General features: G+C 49.9%; 2 protein-coding genes across 2 annotated transcripts; one reads left to right on the top strand and one right to left on the bottom strand.

The window, feature by feature from the left end:
• Nucleotides 1-324: 324 nt before the first annotated feature.
• LOC129075450 (melanoma-associated antigen 10-like) lies at nucleotides 325-1636 on the top strand. The gene is made up of 2 exons (XM_054579535.1): nucleotides 325-616; nucleotides 761-1636. The coding sequence occupies exons 1-2, from the start codon at nucleotides 398-400 to the stop codon at nucleotides 1634-1636; spliced, it is 1095 nt and encodes a 364-aa protein (XP_054435510.1). The 5' UTR covers nucleotides 325-397.
• Nucleotides 1637-11536: 9900 nt separating this feature from the next.
• On the bottom strand, nucleotides 11537-12834 carry LOC129075449 (melanoma-associated antigen 10-like). The gene is given in 3 exon segments (XM_054579533.1): nucleotides 11537-11824; nucleotides 11826-12434; nucleotides 12564-12834. Coding segments are annotated over 3 exon segments (1095 nt in total). The 5' UTR covers nucleotides 12762-12834.
• Between the last annotated feature and the right edge of the window lie 7424 nt (nucleotides 12835-20258).

Here is a 20258-nt window from a genome sequence, read left to right as displayed (position 1 = left end):
GAGGCACGTGTGCCCCGGTGGGCAGAGCAGAGGAAGCCCAGGCAGAGCTAGGAGTCACTGTGAGGTACATGGCCTGAGTGTCTACCAAAGACCCCACCCACAGTCCCAGACTCCACCCGCTCACAGTCAGCCCAGGAAGCCTTGGGCTACTCTGGCCAGCTGCACCCTCAGGGGCATTCTCATGGTCCTATGGGTTCCTAGGAGACAAACGGTCCCCCGAAGACAGGAGCCGTGTGAGGCCTCGGAGCACCCCCTAACGAGGAAGCTGCCAAGGGCACGCTTCTCTGCCAAGGCCGCTGACCCTCTCCCTCTCTCCCCCCTCTCCCCCAGGCTCGTGGGATCTCATCTCCCACTCTGCTGTGTACACTTCCGTCTGCTGCTCCCAACAAGAGTCAACATGTCTCACCCTTTAAAGTATCCACGCCTCACACTTGAGCCCAAAGTTGAGGCCCAGAATGATAAAGGGCTCCCTGTAGCTGAACAGGAGGAGGAGGAGAATTCCTCTTGTTCTTTCAGCTTCTCCTACCTCTCAAGCTCCTCCTCCACTCCTGCCTCTCCTGGGATCCCAGGCACCCCAGAAGAGGAGGAGGAAGAGGAGGCAGAAAAAGAAGGAGAGGTGAATGAGGTAAAGGAGGATGAGGAGGAGGAAGAGGAGCAGGAAGAAATGCAGGAAGAGGAGCAGGAGGAGGACCTGGAAGAGGAGGAAGAAGAGGAGCAGGAAGAGGAGCAAGAAGAGGAGCAAGAAGAGGAGCAAGAAGAGGAGCAGGAAGAGGAGCAGGAAGAGGAGCAGGAAGAGGAGCAGGAGCAGCCTGCTGCTGAGATATCCAGCCCTCCCCGGAGTCCTCAGAAATACCTGTCTCAGAGCCCATCAGCTGGGTGCTCCAGCACCCAAGAAAGTGAGGAAACGAGCTCTCTGCAGGCCTCTGCAGACCCCGAGTCTCTGGAAAGAGATCCTCTAGATGAGAAGGTGGCTAATTTAGTGCGTTTCATGATCCTCAAGTATCGCTTGAGGAAGCCGATTACAAGGGCAGAAATGCTAAAAGCTGTTGGCAGGAAAGACAAGAGTCAGTTCCCTGTGATCTTCAAGAAAGCTTGTAAGTGTTTGGAGGTGATCTCCGGCATTGACGTGAAGGAAGTGGTCCCTGCCATCCACACCTATGTCCTTGTCAACTCACTGGATCTCACCTATGATGAGATGCTTAGTGACCTCCAGGGCATGCCTAAAAATGGCCTCCTGATAATCATCCTGGGCATGATCTTCTTAGAGGGCAATTGTGCCTCTGAGGAAGACATCTGGGATTTTCTGAATACGCTAGGAGTGTATGCGGGGAGGGAGCACTTCATTTACGGGGAGCCTAGAAAGCTCATCACCGTAACTTGGGTGCAGGAGAATTACCTGGAGTACCAGCAGGTGCCCGATAGTGACCCCCCACGCTACACATTCATGTGGGGTCCAAGGGCACATGCTGAAACTAGCAAGTTGCAAGTTCTGGAATTTTTGGCCAAGATCAAAGGGACTGACCCCATTTCCTTCTCATACTGGTATGAGGAGGCTTTAAAAGATGACAGAGAGAAAGCCCGGGCCAGAGTTGCCCCCGTGGGTCGTGCTGCTGCCAACTTCATGGCACAGCAGTAACCTGCAGCCTCTCCTTCCCCAGCTGAAGAACGACCCTCAATCTTCACTCTGTGTCTGAAAAGGGCACTTGGGGTTCCAAGTAGAGGAGGGTCCGAGTCAGAGGCAGGCTGGGGAGAACACGGTGCACAACAACTTTGCCTTCCTGTGTTTTGTATGGGTGACTTGGAGGCTTCCCTTTTCTTCCCCCTCCTTTAGGTACTTTTCAAATGCTGCTCCTTTTAATGGAAACTGTATTAGCTTTGGAATCTAAGTTGATGAAATAAATTTGTCTCACATGCATTGCTGTTTATCAGGTGTAAGAATGAGTTTTGATATTTGGAAAGAATATTTGGGGGACCTTCCATCTTATTTTGTGATCTGGAGGGAAATAACATGATGCTGGTATAGGAATGTCTTTGGAAATGTGAAAGAACCCCTCAGAAAAAATAGAGAAAAATGTGTAACGGTTGATTAATTTTTGGATTTCTTAATCATATTAGTTTAGTCTGTGAAATTAAAAGATATATACCTGGATTTGCTTGGCTTATTCAAAGAAGTAGAAGTACTCTTAGCAAATGTTAATAAATGAATTTTATAAATGCTCACTGACTCATTTATTCGCCAGACATTAATGGTATGCCTTCTCTTTGGAAAGCACTGTGTTGATAGTGAAGGTACTAGGACAAGCAAGACACACTGCTACCCAAAGAATGGTAGGTAGAGCCTAGGAACAGCACTCGCATCGGGAAGATGGGGAGATGTCCCCCGATACCTAAAGAACAAGCGAAAACAAGGAGTGAGGAGGTGGGGCTCCAGATGCGAGCAGTCAAGTGAAAATGCAGTGAGCCGAGGAAGTGTGGGGCTTTGGGAAACTGCAATTCCTTTGGAGGGAGTTAGTCATAAGCTAAGGTGTGGGTGGTGGCAGGGGCCAAACTCTCAGATGGTATGTTTCCGAAGTAAGAGAAAAGCCTGGAATGGAAAAATGCTCGGTAGTTACTTCTGGATCGTGGACAAACCAGACAGAAATCGCTGCCAGGGGTGGGTATGGAAGGTGTCCTGGACTCTCGTCCCAGTGCAGTTAACGCAGTGCATGAACCAGGTGTTCTGGGCACATCGGCTGCAAGGACTTCTTGAGGACATGGTGGTAGACCCCTGAGGTGGTACTCAGAAGCCACTAACTGCTAGGCTGGCACTCTTCCCTGGCCTGAAGAGAGCCAGAGCCCACTCCCTTAAAGTGACAGTAAAGGTAGGTTGTCTTAACTGTAATTAAGCCAACTCAAAGCAATGTCTAGATTTTGGTGGCAGTGAACGGAATGAAACAGCATTTTGGATGGATGAGTAGCTGGGAGGGAAGGAAGGAGTTGGCCTCTGCCTTAAATTCTGGGAACTCTGAGTTATATCAGCCAGGGAAGACTAACCCATACCCAAATTAAGATATCCTCTAAGAGGAAAAAACTAGCAACTTTTATTTGTGAAGCCTCATCTTTGCCTGATTTGACATTCTGCCTCCCGTTGCGCTGTGCGTTATCTGAGAGTGTCCTGGATGAAAACAAAATCGCATAGGAGAAGGCAGTAGGGTCCGGGGACAAATAATAGTAGAAGTTCCTGCCCGTCATTGAAGATTCACACAATGTCAGATCAATGTCAGGGGTTGTGCCAGATGCTTTCCTTACTTTACATACATTCCAGCAGTCTTTCCTACAGGGCAGGGCCTATCAAACCCATTTAACAGGCGAAGAATCTCGGGCTCACAGCGCTCTGTAATTCCCCAAAGGTTTTACTGCTATCAAGTGACAGGGCTGAGGCAGGGACCCTGGTCTGGATTCACCTAGGGTCTGCAGTTGTTCCCACTCCTAGCCTGAGGCAGGTTTTCTGTCTCTTACTCCCAGTCTCTTCTCAGCACTCCATGAAGTCCCTCAGGGGAGAAAAAGAAGGACCACGTGACAAGGTACTAGAAGTGGACCTAAAGAAGGAAGGGGAAATGAGAATGAAACATAATTTGGGAATTGTCTGAGCTTAAGTTTGGCTCCTCCAGCTCTGAGCCCTGGCGTAGCTGGCTCTGCCCAGGTGCTGGCTATTGTGCCCAGTGCCAGCAGCTTCGCGAGCTGCAGCAGCACTGTCTCCCCGATCTTCCCCAGCTTGGCCTTGCTTTGTACTGATCGCAGCCTATCAGTAACCAATGCTGTGGCTGGCCTAGCCCTTGTGGTTCTCATTATGACAGCAAGACGTCCTTCAGCAATAACCATCAGGAGACTTTGAGGAGACACAAGTTTGTTACTTATAAGACCTGGACGTTTCACAGCACACCGGGGGCGACACAGAGAGGCAGGGTGGGGGCGAAAGGGCACAGAGGGGAGAGGGCAGGGCGAGGAGAGCACCTGGGGTTCTGCTTTTTGTTGGGGTTGAGTGTGGGTGCCTAGGGTTTCATGGGTTCACTCTTTACTACAGCAGGGATCTGAAGCACAGGAATGAGAGGGGGCAAACCAAGTAGCTGAAATGCTCAGTTATGGAAGTCAACCTAGTTTTATATAGTCCAGGGCCTGGAAGTGTGTGATATTATCTGGTGTAACATAAACCAGTATTCATAGCCTGAAGTCAGCTCGGTGTTTTTGTTGTTGTTGTTGTTCTTGTTGTTGTTGTTGTTTTAATGTGTGAGCAGCTCAGAATCTGGGGGAGGCTGCCTAAGTTATGGATACCATCTGGATCACCTTGAAGGCATGTGCATACCCAGACCTGTATCTGCAGAGTCATTATGGTGATTAGTCCCAGATAGCTTGCAGCCTTGGGACATCGGCAAGGGTGTTCTGGACTACTAAATTACTCAGGAATGTTGCTCAAGGAAATGTTGCATGAGAGCTGTTATATTCTTCCTGACATGATATATTGGTGGTTCTAAAGCAGGGGGTGTTTTCTGTCTTGCTGCTTGTCCATATGTCCCATTAACCTATTTATTCTGACTGTATTGTGACATCCAGCCACTAATGAGGATTTCAGTATTTCACAAGCCTATTTATTTAATTTGTTTAGCACCACCCATATATATTCTCTGCTATCTCTCCTGGGCCCTTCTCCCTACACTGAACTCTAGACTCAGCACTGACAGCTCCCTTACCTAGGGCTCCCTGGAATTGCTTTTGCACATGGTCTCTCATGTGCTCTCTCAAATGCTCTCCCCAGGTGGCTCTCTGCGCCCCTTATACTCTTATGGTACACTGTCTGGTCATATTCCCTGGCTCTTAGTTATTCTGACAGAATCTTTACTTCTCAAATTAAAGGGGAAATTCCCTGCTGAAATTTCAGAATTTTAAATCATGTCCAGAAGAATCCCTTTACTCAGGACATCACTGAATAAATGCAGTTTTATATGAGTAAAGTATTAAGTTAATTTTCTGTTTAACCTATTGAGAAAATGGTAGACATAAAATAGCATTGATGTAACATTTTTACACTCAAAATTTTTACCCGAATTTAAAATATTCGTAAAATAATGTTTGCAGAAGTGTAGGATATTTACATTACATTACTTTCTAAGAAAATACATTGGAATAAAATTTTGGCAATATTTATAAACATTTAAATATATATATATATCCTTTGTACATTAACCCAACTTCTATTTTGTCTTTATTATTAGAAAACATACATTACCCTAAGAATTCATGTCCAAAGATGTTGATTTAAGTTCTATTAATAATAGCAGCCAATAGGAAACAACTTATGTGTCTGTCAACAGAACTGTCTAATTCATCATGGCACATACGTACTTTAGAATTTTTGGGAGTAAGTACTGTCATGAAAAGATCTTACTTTCACTTTTTACATCACAACGTAAGTGAAAAGTTAATATATACATCATTACCCATTACTGTAGGTAGCAGCTACAAATGAGTGGCCAGAGGGGAAATAAAACAAGGCCCCTGCCATTGCATTCTAACAAAGAACTTAAAACAGGAGGCTGGAGACAAAAAGAAGTCTTGTCTCAGCAATTACACTAACACAGCTGCCCTGAACCTGGTCCAATAAGATTGCCAAATGTCACAAGCAAGAATAGCACAGGGGGAGGAGAGTCCTTGAGGCTCTGCACTGGGAAAGGGAGCCTCTGTAGCAATTTCACTAAGAAAGCAAGCCTTTGTAGCTGTGCATTACTCCCAAGGTTTGGAAGTGGAAGAATGAGGGAGAACCTAAATGCTAACTAAGGTATATAACCCTTGAACCCCAATAGTCAGCACACTCATATTAGGTGAGTGCCCACTTGTGGTCTTAGCTCAAGTGTATAGAACAAACTTACTAACAACTTTATTTCCTCTATATGTGGGGCATTTAGACTAGCTGGGTACTTGCTTGGAGTTTCTTGTCCATGTGTGTTTCATAAATAAACTTGCTATCTCATTTCCACTATACGTGTTACCTCTCACTTGAATCCTTCCTTCTTTTGTGAGTGAGACAAGAACTGAGAAACAAGCTCAGGGGAAGGGGGCCTCCTGACTCGGGTCTCTCCCCAGTGAGAAGTTAATATATACATAATTACCAAGTATGTTAAAAGAAAAACTATATATTTTAATACACATATCTATGAAAAGTCCCAGAATAAGCTTAAAATAATACAGACCAGATTATTAATTGAAATTACCTCTGAGATGGAGGTGGAATTTTTGAGGAACTTGATAAAGGAGAGCATTGTGTTTGATTTGTATCTTTGGAATTTTTAACAAGAATATATGAACTACTTACCTGTGTAAGTAAAATATTTAAATAAGCTCAAAACCAGAAAAAGGTATATATTAATCAGTTAAAGTAACTGCTAGCTGATGCAACAGACAAATCCTGAAATATGAGTGACTCTGTACAACACATTTTTTGTTTTTGTTGTTCACGTGTAATTCTAATTTTTGTTGGCAGAGAGTTTTTGTTCTCAAACAACTCAGAAATCCCGGCTGCTTCTACCTTGTATCTCCACTATCTCAACACGACAGCTCCATGTTTGCTACTGAATGGCAAAGGAAGCATGGAAATGGCCTACTGGCTCCCACCTAACTACAAATGAATGTTCTGGGAGGGAGGGAAAGACAAGATGTGAATGAGCACTTGTATTCTCTCCCATAAGCTGTCATATATTAGGTGCTCAATAAAAAGCAGCTATTATAATTTGCTATGAGAACAGTCCTCTTCATTTCTTAAAGGAGTTCTTTTTTTGTTTTTTTAAAGATTTTATTTATTTATTTTTACATAGAGGGGAAGAGAGTGAGAAAGAGAGGGAGAGAAACATCAATGTGTGGTTGCCTCTTGCATACCCCCTACTGGGGACCTGGTCTGCAACTCAGGAATGTGCCCTGACTGGGAATCGAACTGGCAACCCTTTGGTTCATATGCCAGTACTCAGTCCACTAAGTCACACCAGCCAGGGTGCTTAAAGAAGTTTTTGAAAAAAATCAATTTTTACTTGAAATTCACCAACTTTTTCAAGAGCCTATAATGTGACACATGCTTTCAAATACAAGACCACATCTAGTTTTCAAAGGATACTGTAAATTTTAGCAGGGAGAACATACCCTTCTTCACTCAATAGCACTTTTCTGCACTGCTCTTTGCAACAACCTTTATAATCTCAAAAGACTGAGGATTTTCTCTTTCTTTCTAAAGATGTATGTTCAAAATATTAATTTTTGATCATCTGCTACCTTCTACACGACTGAACATTTCTGAAGACCTCGACAGGTGCTTTCTCCTGTGGGGCAGGTATACAGACAAAGGGCAATGGAAGGATAGTTATTTTAGTCAGCTGAGACTGCTATAACAAGATATATCTTGTGGTTTAAACAACAGAAATTTATTTCTCACAGCTCTGGGGATGGCAAAGTCCAAGATCCGGGAGCAGGCAGATTCGGTGACTGGTGAGGCCCTTCTCCTGGTTTGCAGATGGCCACCTTCTCATTTTATCATCACATAACCAAGGGCACTAATTCCATCATGGGTCTTCACCTTCATAACCTCATCAAAACCTAATTACTTCCCAAAGGCCCTACTTTCTGATACTACCCAATTGGGAGTTACAGTTTCAACACAGGAATTTTCAAAGGGACACAAACAGGCAGTCTGTAATAATGATTGATTTTTCTTTTTAAATCAGAGCAAGTATGTCGGCTAAGAAACTGTATTTCACCTTCTAGAAGGACTCCAAGGATTTTAAGAATTCAGCCTCTGTAGATGTTTGATCACACAGAGATTTCCATGGTCTATCCTTATCTACCCTTTATGAGGGACGCTTTTTTTTTAAACTACCTGAGTAAAGTCATTCAGTGGTAAATTTCAAACAGACATGCTGTTAAAGTCCTACTGCAAATGTCAGGGTAGTTTCAGAAATAATCTAACTTCAGAGTTATACCCCAATAACCAGTAAATTATATCTCACATCAGACTCTACTCACAAGCCCATTTGAAAAACACTTAGAAACATTAAATATACCTGAGGAATGACCATATAGTAGCTTCCTGGGAATACCATAACAAATTACCAAAACCTGGCTGGCTTAAAAGAATAGAAATACATTCTCTCATAATTCTGGAAGCTAACAGTCTAAAAAATAAAGGTGTCAGCAGGTTGGTTCCTGCTGGAGGCTCTGAGGCAGAACTCCATCCCATGACTCTCTCCTAGCTTCTGGTGATTGCCAACAATCCTTGGAATCCCTTGATTTGTAAATGAATCACTCCAAACTCTGCCTTCATTATTCTCATCCCTTTCCAGTGTCTCTGTGTGTTAATTCTCTCTCTCCTTTCTGTGTGCATATCATTCATTGTATTCAGGGCCCACCTTAAATCCAAGATAATCTCATTTCAAGATACCTAATGTAATTACATCTCCAAAGACTATTTCCAAGTAAGAACACATATACAAATACTGGAAATTAGGACTTGGACATATCTTTTTGGGGATCAGCATTCAAGTGACCACAGATCAGTCTAAACAACACTGTCCAAGTCAAACTTTTAGGTTGAAAGGGCTGTTTCTATCAGGGCTCCAGAATGACTGATATAACAGTCTGGGAGATTTTGCAGTGAGTAGGAATGTTCTATAATAGGGGGAAGGCAAGTGGTTCTGAGTGGTCCACTACAAGCTAGACACAGTCTTCAAAAGAAAGACATAGTGTATAAGAGCTGGTCAGTAGGTCATGTTCCAGAGATGGACAAGCGGGCTGTAATATATATCCGAATAAATAATTTATACACATTTTTTACGCTACAAGTACCTGAATTAAGGTTTTCTCATCCAGGCATCCATTGCAAAAAAGCAAACACTTCCAACGTGACTATCTCAACTATCTCTAAGTAACATATTGACAGGCCCTGAACTACATAAAGAGCCAGGTTGCCACCACCTACTGACATACCACCCCGCAACTGAGGTTCCTTTGTTTAAGAAATCTTGGTTGATTTCCATAACTGAGCATTTCAGCTACTTGGTTTGCCCCCTCTCATTCCTGTGCTTCAGATCCCTGCTGTAGTAAAGAGTGAACCCATGAAACCCTAGGCACCCACACTCAACCCCAACAAAAAGCAGAACCCCAGGTGCTCTCCTCGCCCTGCCCTCTCCCCTCTGTGCCCTTTCGCCCCCACCCTGCCTCTCTGTGTCGCCCCCGGTGTGCTGTGAAACGTCCAGGTCTTATAAGTAACAAACTTGTGTCTCCTCAAAGTCTCCTGATGGTTATTGCTGAAGGACGTCTTGCTGTCATAATGAGAACCACAAGGGCTAGGCCAGCCACAGCATTGGTTACTGATAGGCTGCGATCAGTACAAAGCAAGGCCAAGCTGGGGAAGATCGGGGAGACAGTGCTGCTGCAGCTCGCGAAGCTGCTGGCACTGGGCACAATAGCCAGCACCTGGGCAGAGCCAGCTACGCCAGGGCTCAGAGCTGGAGGAGCCAAACTTAAGCTCAGACAATTCCCAAATTATGTTTCATTCTCATTTCCCCTTCCTTCTTTAGGTCCACTTCTAGTACCTTGTCACGTGGTCCTTCTTTTTCTCCCCCTGAGGGACTTCATGGAGTGCTGAGAAGAGACTGGGAGTAAGAGACAGAAAACCTGCCTCAGGCTAGGAGTGGGAACAACTGCAGACCCTAGGTGAATCCAGACCAGGGTCCCTGCCTCAGCCCTGTCACTTGATAGCAGTAAAACCTTTGGGGAATTACAGAGCGCTGTGAGCCCGAGATTCTTCGCCTGTTAAATGGGTTTGATAGGCCCTGCCCTGTAGGAAAGACTGCTGGAATGTATGTAAAGTAAGGAAAGCATCTGGCACAACCCCTGACATTGATCTGACATTGTGTGAATCTTCAATGACGGGCAGGAACTTCTACTATTATTTGTCCCCGGACCCTACTGCCTTCTCCTATGCGATTTTGTTTTCATCCAGGACACTCTCAGATAACGCACAGCGCAACGGGAGGCAGAATGTCAAATCAGGCAAAGATGAGGCTTCACAAATAAAAGTTGCTAGTTTTTTCCTCTTAGAGGATATCTTAATTTGGGTATGGGTTAGTCTTCCCTGGCTGATATAACTCAGAGTTCCCAGAATTTAAGGCAGAGGCCAACTCCTTCCTTCCCTCCCAGCTACTCATCCATCCAAAATGCTGTTTCATTCCGTTCACTGCCACCAAAATCTAGACATTGCTTTGAGTTGGCTTAATTACAGTTAAGACAACCTACCTTTACTGTCACTTTAAGGGAGTGGGCTCTGGCTCTCTTCAGGCCAGGGAAGAGTGCCAGCCTAGCAGTTAGTGGCTTCTGAGTACCACCTCAGGGGTCTACCACCATGTCCTCAAGAAGTCCTTGCAGCCGATGTGCCCAGAACACCTGGTTCATGCACTGCGTTAACTGCACTGGGACGAGAGTCCAGGACACCTTCCATACCCACCCCTGGCAGCGATTTCTGTCTGGTTTGTCCACGATCCAGAAGTAACTACCGAGCATTTTTCCATTCCAGGCTTTTCTCTTACTTCGGAAACATACCATCTGAGAGTTTGGCCCCTGCCACCACCCACACCTTAGCTTATGACTAACTCCCTCCAAAGGAATTGCAGTTTCCCAAAGCCCCACACTTCCTCGGCTCACTGCATTTTCACTTGACTGCTCGCATCTGGAGCCCCACCTCCTCACTCCTTGTTTTCGCTTGTTCTTTAGGTATCGGGGGACATCTCCCCATCTTCCCGATGCGAGTGCTGTTCCTAGGCTCTACCTACCATTCTTTGGGTAGCAGTGTGTCTTGCTTGTCCTAGTACCTTCACTATCAACACAGTGCTTTCCAAAGAGAAGGCATACCATTAATGTCTGGCGAATAAATGAGTCAGTGAGCATTTATAAAATTCATTTATTAACATTTGCTAAGAGTACTTCTACTTCTTTGAATAAGCCAAGCAAATCCAGGTATATATCTTTTAATTTCACAGACTAAACTAATATGATTAAGAAATCCAAAAATTAATCAACCGTTACACATTTTTCTCTATTTTTTCTGAGGGGTTCTTTCACATTTCCAAAGACATTCCTATACCAGCATCATGTTATTTCCCTCCAGATCACAAAATAAGATGGAAGGTCCCCCAAATATTCTTTCCAAATATCAAAACTCATTCTTACACCTGATAAACAGCAATGCATGTGAGACAAATTTATTTCATCAACTTAGATTCCAAAGCTAATACAGTTTCCATTAAAAGGAGCAGCATTTGAAAAGTACCTAAAGGAGGGGGAAGAAAAGGGAAGCCTCCAAGTCACCCATACAAAACACAGGAAGGTAAAGTTGTTGTGCACCGTGTTCTCCCCAGCCTGCCTCTGACTCGGACCCTCCTCTACTTGGAACCCCAAGTGCCCTTTTCAGACACAGAGTGAAGATTGAGGGTCGTTCTTCAGCTGGGGAAGGAGAGGCTGCAAGTTACTGCTGTGCCATGAAGTTGGCAGCAGCACGACCCACGGGGGCAACTCTGGCCCGGGCTTTCTCTCTGTCATCTTTTAAAGCCTCCTCATACCAGTATGAGAAGGAAATGGGGTCAGTCCCTTTGATCTTGGCCAAAAATTCCAGAACTTGCAACTTGCTAGTTTCAGCATGTGCCCTTGGACCCCACATGAATGTGTAGCGTGGGGGGTCACTATCGGGCACCTGCTGGTACTCCAGGTAATTCTCCTGCACCCAAGTTACGGTGATGAGCTTTCTAGGCTCCCCCGTAAATGAAGTGCTCCCTCCCCGCATACACTCCTAGCGTATTCAGAAAATCCCAGATGTCTTCCTCAGAGGCACAATTGCCCTCTAAGAAGATCATGCCCAGGATGATTATCAGGAGGCCATTTTTAGGCATGCCCTGGAGGTCACTAAGCATCTCATCATAGGTGAGATCCAGTGAGTTGACAAGGACATAGGTGTGGATGGCAGGGACCACTTCCTTCACGTCAATGCCGGAGATCACCTCCAAACACTTACAAGCTTTCTTGAAGATCACAGGGAACTGACTCTTGTCTTTCCTGCCAACAGCTTTTAGCATTTCTGCCCTTGTAATCGGCTTTCTCAAGCGATACTTGAGGATCATGAAACGCACTAAATTAGCCACCTTCTCATCTAGAGGATCTCTTTCCAGAGACTCGGGGTCTGCAGAGGCCTGCAGAGAGCTCGTTTCCTCACTTTCTTGGGTGCTGGAGCACCCAGCTGATGGGCTCTGAGACAGGTATTTCTGAGGACTCCGGGGAGGGCTGGATATCTCAGCAGCAGGCTGCTCCTGCTCCTCTTCCTGCTCCTCTTCCTGCTCCTCTTCCTGCTCCTCTTCTTGCTCCTCTTCTTGCTCCTCTTCCTGCTCTTCTTCCTGTTTCTCTTCCTGCTCCTCTTCCAGATCCTCCTCCTGCTCCTCTTCCGGCATCTCTTTCTCCTCCTCATCCTCCTCTTCCTCCCTTACCTCTCCCTTTTTTTCTGCCTCTTCCTCCTCCTCCTCTGGGGTGCCTGGGATCACAGGAGAGGAAGGATAGGAAGAAGAGTTGGAGAGGTAGGAGAAGCTGAAAGAACAAGAGGAATTCTCCTCCTCCTCCTGTTCAGCTACAGGGAGCCCTTTATCATTCTGGGCCTCAACTTTGGGCTCAAGTGTGAGGCGTGGATACTTTAAAGGGTGAGACATGTTGACTCTTGTTGGGAGCAGCAGACGGAAGTGTACACAGCAGAGTGGGAGATGAGATCCCACGAGCCTGGGGGAGAGGGGGAGAGAGGGAGAGGGTCAGCGGCCTTGGCAGAGAAGCGTGCCCTTGGCAGCTTCCTCGTTAGGGGGTGCTCCGAGGCCTCACACGGCTCCTGTCTTCGGGGACCGTTTGTCTCCTAGGAACCCATAGGACCATGAGAATGCCCCTGAGGGTGCAGCTGGCCAGAGTAGCCCAAGGCTTCCTGGGCTGACTGTGAGCGGGTGGAGTCTGGGACTGTGGGTGGGGTCTTTGGTAGACACTCAGGCCATGTACCTCACAGTGACTCCTAGCTCTGCCTGGGCTTCCTCTGCTCTGCCCACCGGGGCACACGTGCCTCCCACCAACTCGCTCTCCTCACAGCTTTCCCTCTCTCTGATCTGAGAGTTACCCTCATCCCTCACCACTGATGCCTAGTGGGGCTTGCAAACCCTCGCTGCTGTCCTGAGTCCGGGTCCTTCAGAACAAGCCCTTACCTCCCTGAGAACCCCTGGGCAAAAGTGACGAGGCACCATATGTTGCCACCCCTGCTGGTCCTTCCAGTGCTAACAACAAGGGCCGGGCACCATCAGTCCTGTGGCGGGGCTGTCCTCAATCCTCCCCCATGGTGTTCTCCTTTCCTCCTGACAGGTCCTGACAGGCCCCCTCACTTAGCAGAGCAGAACCTCACTTCTCCAAGATACCTCCCTCACCTTTGGAGAAAGTCAGAGCATATCCTACCCAGCCACTCCTGCCTAGGTCATCCCAGAGCTGGGAACAGAGGACGGTCAGCCCCTGCACATTCCCTTCTTTCTCGAGTGGGGCATACCTTTGTTCCTCACCTAGGGTACTTTCCTGGACTCCTGGTAGAGCTGGGACTCTCCCTCTTCAGGCCAGATGTGGCTCCTGCAGCTGACCTGCCTTCGCACTCAGACCAAGGCCCTCACCTCCCTGAAACCGTGAAGATGAAAGAGAAGAGATATCACATCCAGACGCCCCTGCCCGTGGTCTCCCAGGGCTGACAGCAGGGGCTGAACCCCACCAATGCTGGGATGGGGGTTCCTTCCCTCTTTCACCCCTCAAAGTATTTCCCCTTTGCTCCTGGCAGGGCCTGGGCCTGTCTCCTCTGGTGACCTGAAATCAGCTTCTCAGACCAAGGCCTCACCTCCCAGAAACACGTCCACCCACCCCATGCAGAAAGTGAGGGTGCACCGTAACTCTGCCCTCCTGCCCAAATCCTCTGAGGTGGCTATTGAGGACAAGGTAGAGATTCTGTAAGGGCCCTTCTGTCTGAGTTGGGGGGTAGGTACCCTCAGTCCCCCTTCAAGGTCCTTACCTTACCTTGACTCCTCACAGATCCTGGGATTCTTCCCTCCGCTGATGTCACCAGCTCAGACCAAGGCCTTCACCCTCCTGGGACACTCCAAAAAAAAAAATGTAAAAAGACAACAAATGCAGACCCCTGCCTGGGGTCTGTTCTGGCATGGGGGGCTCGATCCTCCCTGAAAATATTTACTCATCCCTACTCCTGGCAAGGTCTGTCCTTCCCTCCGCTGACCCGAAGCTCCCCAGCCAACCAAGACCTCACTTCCCTGAAACACTTCATCCCCTTGACTCCTGGTGGGGAGCGCATAGCAGATGTGAGAGCTCCTCACATTGGGCCAAGCCTGCCCAGGTCCTCTCAGGGCTGAGATTCTATGGATGCTTCTTTTGGGGGGCGGGGGGCTTCAGGCCTCACCAAGGGTCCTTGCCTTGATGCCTGGCAGAGCCTGAGACTCCTCCCTCTCCCAAACTGGTGTGGTTCCCCCTAAGAGCGCCATCTCCTTAGATCAAGGCCCTCGCCTCTCTGAGACCCAGTTCCAGGCACAAATAAGAAAACGCCATAGAAGGCCAGCACTGCAGTGGTCTCCTGGGTTTAACAGGAGACGCAGGCTGCAACTGGGGCCCTCCGGCTAGGATTGGGGTATTTCCAGGGCAGGCTGAGGCCACAGCTACCTGGGGTGGCATGTCCTCTCCCTCGCTCCCCCGCTCACAAAGCCCTCGGCTTGTTGCCTGGCAGGGCCTGGGACTGTATCCTCTCTAGTAACGTGAGGTCACACACCTCAGAGAAACCTCAGCTCTCTAGACTCCCAAAGGGGAAGTCAGAAAGAAACATAGCTGGCAACCTTGCTGTGTGGCCTCCCAGAGCTGGTGGCACGGTTCAGTTGCTGTGAGGCCCCTCTCTGTGGAGTGGGAGGCCCTCTACATCGTCTTCCTCAGAGTCCTCATTTTGAAACCTCACAGGGTGCGATGTGCCTCCCTCTGCTGAACTCAGGCGACACTGGTCCGAACAAGGTTTTCGCCCTCGCAAGACCCCACTGCCACCAACCCCAGCAACAGGGTAAAAAGGTGAGGGAGGGCCACATTCAGTAACCAAGGGCCTGCTCTCCCCACCTTGACGCCAAGGGCAGAGGACACCTTGGTCCTATGTGTTGTACTGTAGGAAGTGCTCTCGGTGCTTCAACCAACTCCCCGCCCCATTAGGGCCTTGGACTCCTCCCTGTGAGAGCTGCCCTTGCTCCTTCACACCTAGGGTCCCTCTCCATTGAGACCCTCCAGAGAGAAGGAAAGAGAGGCCACATCCCGCCACTCCAGCCCAGGGTGTCCGAGGGCTGAATCCCATCTGTGCTGCAGTGGGGGAAACCTTCTGTCCTCCAGCAATGCACACCATGCCTCCTCAGATGAAGGCCTCACTTCCCAGAGGCAAGCCCCACTACTTCCTAGAGGAAGTGGGAGAGCACCACATGGGACCACCACTGCCTGAGTCCTCCCATGGTTGACAGGGAGCAGAGTGGGGTTTTTGCAGAGCCCCTCCCTCTGTCTGAAGTAGAAGGGTCCCATCATCCACCCTCAGATTACTCATATCAATATTCAGTCCTGACAGGGCCTGCATCTCCTCCCTTCTGCTGACCGAGGCGGGTCCCCCAGCCGAGGCCCACCATCTCCCTGAGGTGCCAGAAAAGGAAGTCGGTGTTGGATAAAAAGGGGCCTCTTTGCTCCAACCCCTGCTCAGTCTTTGCAGGGCTGATGTGAAGGGCACTGTTCTGTAGGGCGCCCATGGGCTGCATTGGGAACTCCTCTCACTCCTCCCTCAAGCTTCTCACCTAGAAGCCTGCCAGGGCCTAGGCCTCCTCCCTCTCCTGACTTGCGACTGAACCCCGCAGAAAAAGCCTCCTGTTCCCCGAGACTCTAAAAGTGTGAAGTCTTTCACTAGCGGAGCTGACAACCAAGGGAGGGCAGTGGCGGGGTGGGGGTGCCAGGAGGGCAGGGGGTTGGGGCACCCTCTCTGAGCTGAGTTCTCCCCACAGTACTTTCGCAGAGGCGACTATCAGAGGCAGGGACACCCCCCTCTGCTGACTCGAATCTTAGAGCTGACACAGTCTCAGGTCCCTGAGACTCTCAACGTGGAAGGTGGGATGGGACCCGCCATATTCAGGAACCCTGCCTGCGGTCTCTCAGAGCGAACAGCAAGTGCACGGCAGGGCTTGTCCCCCGCCCCCCCGCCGCCCCCCATACTCCGCCCCCGCCCACACTGAGTGGAAGGTTTTCCTCCATCAGGCAGGACTAGGCACAGCCTGGGACTCCTCCCACTGCCGACCCGACACGGGGCCTGCAGACGCAACCTCACGTCCCTCAGACTCCTGAGACAACAGAACGGAACCGCCACACCTGACCACCTATGCTTGAAGCTCCCCAGGACTGAGGGCCCCGGCAGGACGGAGCTTGGTCCCCCCACCCACCCTCTACGGTGGGCGGCCTCCCCCTTCTTCCTCAGAGTCCTCGCCTTCACACCAGGCAGAGCCTACCACTCATTTCTCCTTCATTTGACAAAAGTCCACACGCCTCACAGAAAACCTCACGTCCCTCAGACTTCCGAGGCGACAGGGCCGGATACTCCAAACTCCGGAACCCTGCCCGGGGCTCCCCAGGAACCACTGCAGGGGCAGCGAGGCGCTGAAGTCCCTTCATGTGCACTGGGCGGTGCCTCCAGGCCTTCCTCAGGGCCCTCGCCTTGACGACTGGCAAGGCCCAGCACACCTCCATCTGCCCATCTGAAGCCCCAACCCCCCGACCCCGCGAGGGAACATTCAGGACACTGCCTGGCCTTCCCAGGGTTCACGCTAAGGGTAGCGGGGCGTGCGGTGCGGGGGAACCGTGGGGGGCAGTGCGAGAGGCTCTTCTGTATGTGGCAGCCCCCTTCACACCTCCCTCGGGGTCCTCTTTAAGGTGCTGGCCTGAGTTGGACCCCTTTGGACGAAGCCTCTGGTCCCTCTGGCTCTCAAAAACGTAAGCCAGGAAATGCCAAATCCGAACACCTGTGCGTGGATTTTCCCCGGACCCGAGGCCGCCGGCAGGACCGAGCTGGGCCCCCTACCCTCTGAGGTGGCAGGTCTCCCTGTCTTCCTCAGGTCCTCACCTTGACGCCTGCCGGAGACCAGGACTCTTCTCTCCTGTATCCTCACTCCGCACCCCTCAGAGAAAACCTTGCGTCCCTCAGACTTCTGCGACAGAAAGGCCAGATACTCTGAATTCCAGAAGCCTGCCTGAGGCACCTCAGGGACCACTGCAGGGGCTTCGAGCAGCTGGAGTCCCTATATGTGCACTGGGCGGTGCCTCCTTGCCTCCCTCAGGGCCCTCGCCTTGATGATTGGCCAGGCCTAGGACGCACCCATCTGCCCATCAGAAGCACCGCCCTCAGTCTCCGGGAAGGAAGTCTGGAAAGAGAACATCCGGGGAACCGGCCTGGCTTTCTCAGGGTTCACAGTAAGGTCAGGGGGCACGCAGGAGACTCCTCTGCCTTTGGGAGCTCCCCTCACACCTCCCTTGGGAGCCTCCTTAAGGTGCTGACCTGAGTTGGGCCCCTCCAGACGAAGCCTCTGGTCCCTCTGGCTCGCAAAAACGTCAGCCGGGATACGCCATATGTGAACACCTGTTCGTGGATTTTCCCAGGACTGAGGCCGCCGGCAGGACCGAGCTGGGCCCCCCACCCTCTGAGGTGGCAGGTCTCCCTGTCTTCCTCAGGTCCTCGCCGTGACGCCTGCCGGAGCCTAGGACCTTTCTCTTGTGTGCTCACTCCGCACCCCTCAGGGAAAACCTCACGTCCCTCAGCCTTCTGAGAGGACAGTCCTGGAACGCCACCAACAGGAATGCCGCCTGGGGTCTTCTTGGAGGGCTGCATGGGCATGGCAGGACCAGCACGCCCTACTGTGTCCGGGTGGGGTAACTACTCAGTCCTAGCTCAGAGTCTTCACCTTGACTCCTGGAACCGCCTGGGCTGAGTCCCTCCGAGTCCTGCGCCCCTGTGCCCCGGCGCCCCGAGTCGAGCTCCTCCTCACTCTGAGAACCACAGGGTGGAGGAAGTGGTGAGTGAGCATCAGACCGCCACTAGGAGTCAGGGCTACCCAGCGTTGACCTCCGGGGCAGGTCAAGGCACTCTGTCCCCCGCCCCCTCCTACCCCACTCTATCTGAGAATGTAGGCGCACTTCCAGACCGGTCCAAGGTATTTATATTGACCCCTGACAGGAACGGCATGTCCTCCCTTTGTCAGACCTGATAGTGCGTCCCTCAGCCCAAGAGCCCGGTTCTGCCATACTCCCCCTCTCGAAGGAGGACGTGGGGGAGGGATTGCTTCTGCCTGACTGTTCTGCCTGGACCGTCCATGCTGACACCATGGGCGGCTTTCTGTGGGTCCCCCTCAGTCTGGGAAAGGAGTCTCCACAATCCTCGCTCAAGAGCCTTGTCTGGAGGCCTGGCAGGGCCCAAGTCCCCGTCCCCCACCTGACATGGAAAAGGGCACCTCCGAGCAAGGTCTTCACTTCTCCCTGGCTGCCTAGTGTGAAGTCAGGAGACGCCACACCCGGCCACCCCACTCTAGGGCCTCCCAGGCTGAAAGCAGGTAGAGGGCTGGAGTCTGTGTTATCTCCTGTAGTAGGGTAGGGTTCAATTCGGTCTTCCCTCGGGGCCCTCGAGTTGATATCTGGCAGACACCAGTCCCTCTCTCCTCCTGACCACATCCAGTGACTGCGCCCTGGGGTTTCCCAGGGCTAATCACGGAAACAGGGCAGAACTGGGACCTGTTTCTTGGGGAACTCAAATTCTCCTTCAAGGCCTCACCTTGATACCCAGCAAGGTTTGGACTCCTCCCTCTGCCTGACCTATGTCTGTCACCCTCGGACCATGACCTCCACTTCCCTGAAGCCCCCCACCCCCACCCCTGCCCGCAGTCTCCCGGGACTGACATCAGCAGTGAGGCAAGTGATGTTCCTTCTCCTGCGTCCAGGCTTCTCAGTTACGTGAATACTATGTGGGAAATTGTCCCTCCCTGCCAGCTCTGACCGTTTGCTGCCGTGCAACTCTTACAGAGAATGGTTTGGGTTCCAGGCTAGATGCTGGAGGGTGGGGGAGGGTAGCGGCACCCATCACAGAGAACAAGCCCAACTTCCCACACGGTCTCTCCACCGGCCAAACTTAGACTTTGGAAACTTTGTATTCTAAAGAACAAAGGGGCTTTCTACATCGAAAGGGCTGGACAGCTTGATGTTGGGCTCTCCTGCCTCTTTTGAACTTGCCCAACAGTGCATTGTCCAGTGCAGTGACTTTCTTTTTTATATCCCTCCTTCGTAGTGAGAAATATTCTGTACATTGTACATCTCTACCAAGTGTGTATGTGAAATGTGTGCGCATGTATGTGATTCACGGGGATACTAATCCATGTTTAGTTCATTCCTTAGTTCTGCTGTGATAATGTACTTTTAAAGACCGGCCCTTCCTCATTAGAGTGGTTTCCAGTGATTATTAGCAGCGCCGAGTCATACCGCCTCCGTCAGCCCCATCTTTCTCGTCCTGACATTACCCAGGGCTCCTGGCATTTGTGGTCTTAGGTGCAGCCTTGGGTTTCTGTAGTGGAGCAGGAGGAGAAGTTTCAAACTTTGCCCCTTCCTATCCTGCCCTCTGCCTTCTACGACAAGTTACAGACTCTCCCCCACTTCTCATAGGCCCAGAGCCCCCTCCCTCCAGTCCCAAGGAACGGTTCAACACAACCCCCAGTCTCCCCATGGGGTTTCTCATATGTTGTTTAGATTTTTATTGTGGTTTGTTTTTTGTTTTCTTCTATGGTTTCCCAGGCTTGGTTCTGGGAGCAGAAACGGCAGCCCCTGCTCAACTGTCATCTTGGCAGCCACAGGTAAGGCGCTGCAGTGTGTAAATGAGAATTCACATCTTTACAGTGGTGTGTATTCCATCAATGAATATGAGAGACCTGTCGACCTGGGACCTATTTTACCAGCATCTATCGGTAAATTTTCTAGTTGCCTCTATGGCAATCTCAGACATTTATTCGGTGATTCTTTTAAGGAGATTTTTGGATTTTGTTGTTGTTGTGAATGGGACATTTTCTAATACATGTACTAATTAGTTATTGCTT

This window comes from Pteronotus mesoamericanus, unplaced genomic scaffold (assembly GCF_021234165.1).
Source record: "Pteronotus mesoamericanus isolate MK-2021 breed Mesoamerican mustached bat unplaced genomic scaffold, CSHL_Meso_final contig_55, whole genome shotgun sequence".
In the NCBI taxonomy this organism is placed as follows: Eukaryota; Metazoa; Chordata; class Mammalia; order Chiroptera; family Mormoopidae; genus Pteronotus; species Pteronotus mesoamericanus.
Note: the sequence above shows the minus strand (reverse complement) of the source record. Positions and strands in the feature narration are given on the sequence as shown.

Excerpts from the sequence above, each read along its gene's own strand:
- LOC129075450 (XM_054579535.1), top strand. The coding sequence starts at position 398 with ATGTCTCACCCTTTAAAGTATCCACGCCTCACACTTGAGCCCAAAGTT. Across the intron at positions 617-760 it reads AGGCAGAAAAAGAAGGAGAG|GAGCAGGAAGAGGAGCAGGA; the intron begins GTGAATGAGGTA and ends GAGCAAGAAGAG.